Consider the following 1,363-nt stretch of genomic DNA (forward strand, 5'->3'; position numbering starts at 1 on the left):
TAGTCCATTTATAATCAGCAAATAATATTAAAAGTAGGATCCAAATTAGCTAAATTTTTGTTGCCACAATTAATTATGAAGAAAAGTATGAAATTAAAAGTTTAATTTACACAAAGTTTTTTTTTCATTGTTTACCAGCAATTTATGTTAACTATTTTTGGTATTCATTATGATTGAACTCTCTAACTGCTCATGAAAATACACTGTTGTGAAAGTGACTCAAGTAAATGTAAATATTCATTTCTGAACTTTAAAAAAAATATAAAGTCAGGATAGTGCATTCCTTGGCCATCTAAAATGCTATTTTCCTGGAGCTTCCGGGTGCCTCCGGCCCTCTGGTCAGGGCATCGCCCTGAACCAGATCGGGGGCCTTCAAGCCACCTGGCCCCTAGGTAAAACTTTTCCTCTTTAAAAAAAAAATTTACATTCTCACACCTGCACTAATAATGGAGTGACATGTTTGGAAAAAATGCACACATACAAGTACGAGCATAAAATATTTCACTATTCCCATTCACCAGTATTCATAATTTAACAACAACTATTTCATTTTCACCCAAAACAACATTCCACAGTATCAAAAAGATACTATGATAATTGTACAAATGTTCGTCTTGTTCCATCTAACAGTAGAAGAATCACTTCTATAGCTTTTGTTTGGGTTTTACATGCAGTGCAACCCAACCTGTTTTTGTCCCTTTTCATATGTTATAAATACGAAAAATATAACTAGTTTCTTTTGGCTATTGAAGATATAAAAAAATTACATTACATATTTCGTCAATTGAAAACATACACATTCCAAAACCATACAAAATGTAATGCATCAAACAATACCACAAGATTACAGAAAGTAACACTATTACAGCATGAAAATGGGCCCTATTTTTATAAACAAGCAACCCTACCCTTCCATTCACACAACGTTCTGAATTAAACAATAAACACAACGATACATTATTACAGTACGCAAAAGGGCTCTTCTGTTTACAGCATGCAACCCTACCCTCCTGTTCACACAACGTCCTGCTTGAAGATGTATTCCTTCACATACTGGTTCCCCACATCACAGCTGTTGGAGCAGGTATATACACAGAGTGTGCCCCAATCCAGGCTGGTACCCAGCTTATCAACTTGGAGATGAGACAACAAGTGGGGTAGCACCTGAAATTTCAATTATATAAAAAAATATGTTACACAAATTACTGAAACACTTAAAGAAAATGAAATACCTTATTGAGTGTAAAAATATTGAAAAGTACCTTAATTACTTTTTTATTTTAATTAGCACACGCCATCAAGAAAAGAGCATTTTAAAATGATGACCGATATTAGATCAAAAATAAATTGCATAATCCCATGA

At 33.5% G+C, this 1,363-nt stretch overlaps 1 protein-coding gene across 1 annotated transcript in view; it reads right to left on the minus strand.

Moving 5' to 3' along the window:
- Positions 1–1,014: 1,014 nt before the first annotated feature.
- The window catches only part of LOC127851260 (uncharacterized), a 26,443-nt gene continuing 26,094 nt past the window's right edge, over positions 1,015–1,363 (minus strand). The window contains exon 2 of the mRNA XM_052384906.1: positions 1,015–1,164. Coding sequence (XP_052240866.1) covers positions 1,015–1,164 — 150 coding nt within the window. The remainder of the gene's footprint in view (positions 1,165–1,363) is intronic.

Source organism: Dreissena polymorpha, chromosome 11 (genome assembly GCF_020536995.1).
Source record: "Dreissena polymorpha isolate Duluth1 chromosome 11, UMN_Dpol_1.0, whole genome shotgun sequence".
Taxonomy (NCBI): domain Eukaryota; kingdom Metazoa; phylum Mollusca; class Bivalvia; order Myida; family Dreissenidae; genus Dreissena; species Dreissena polymorpha.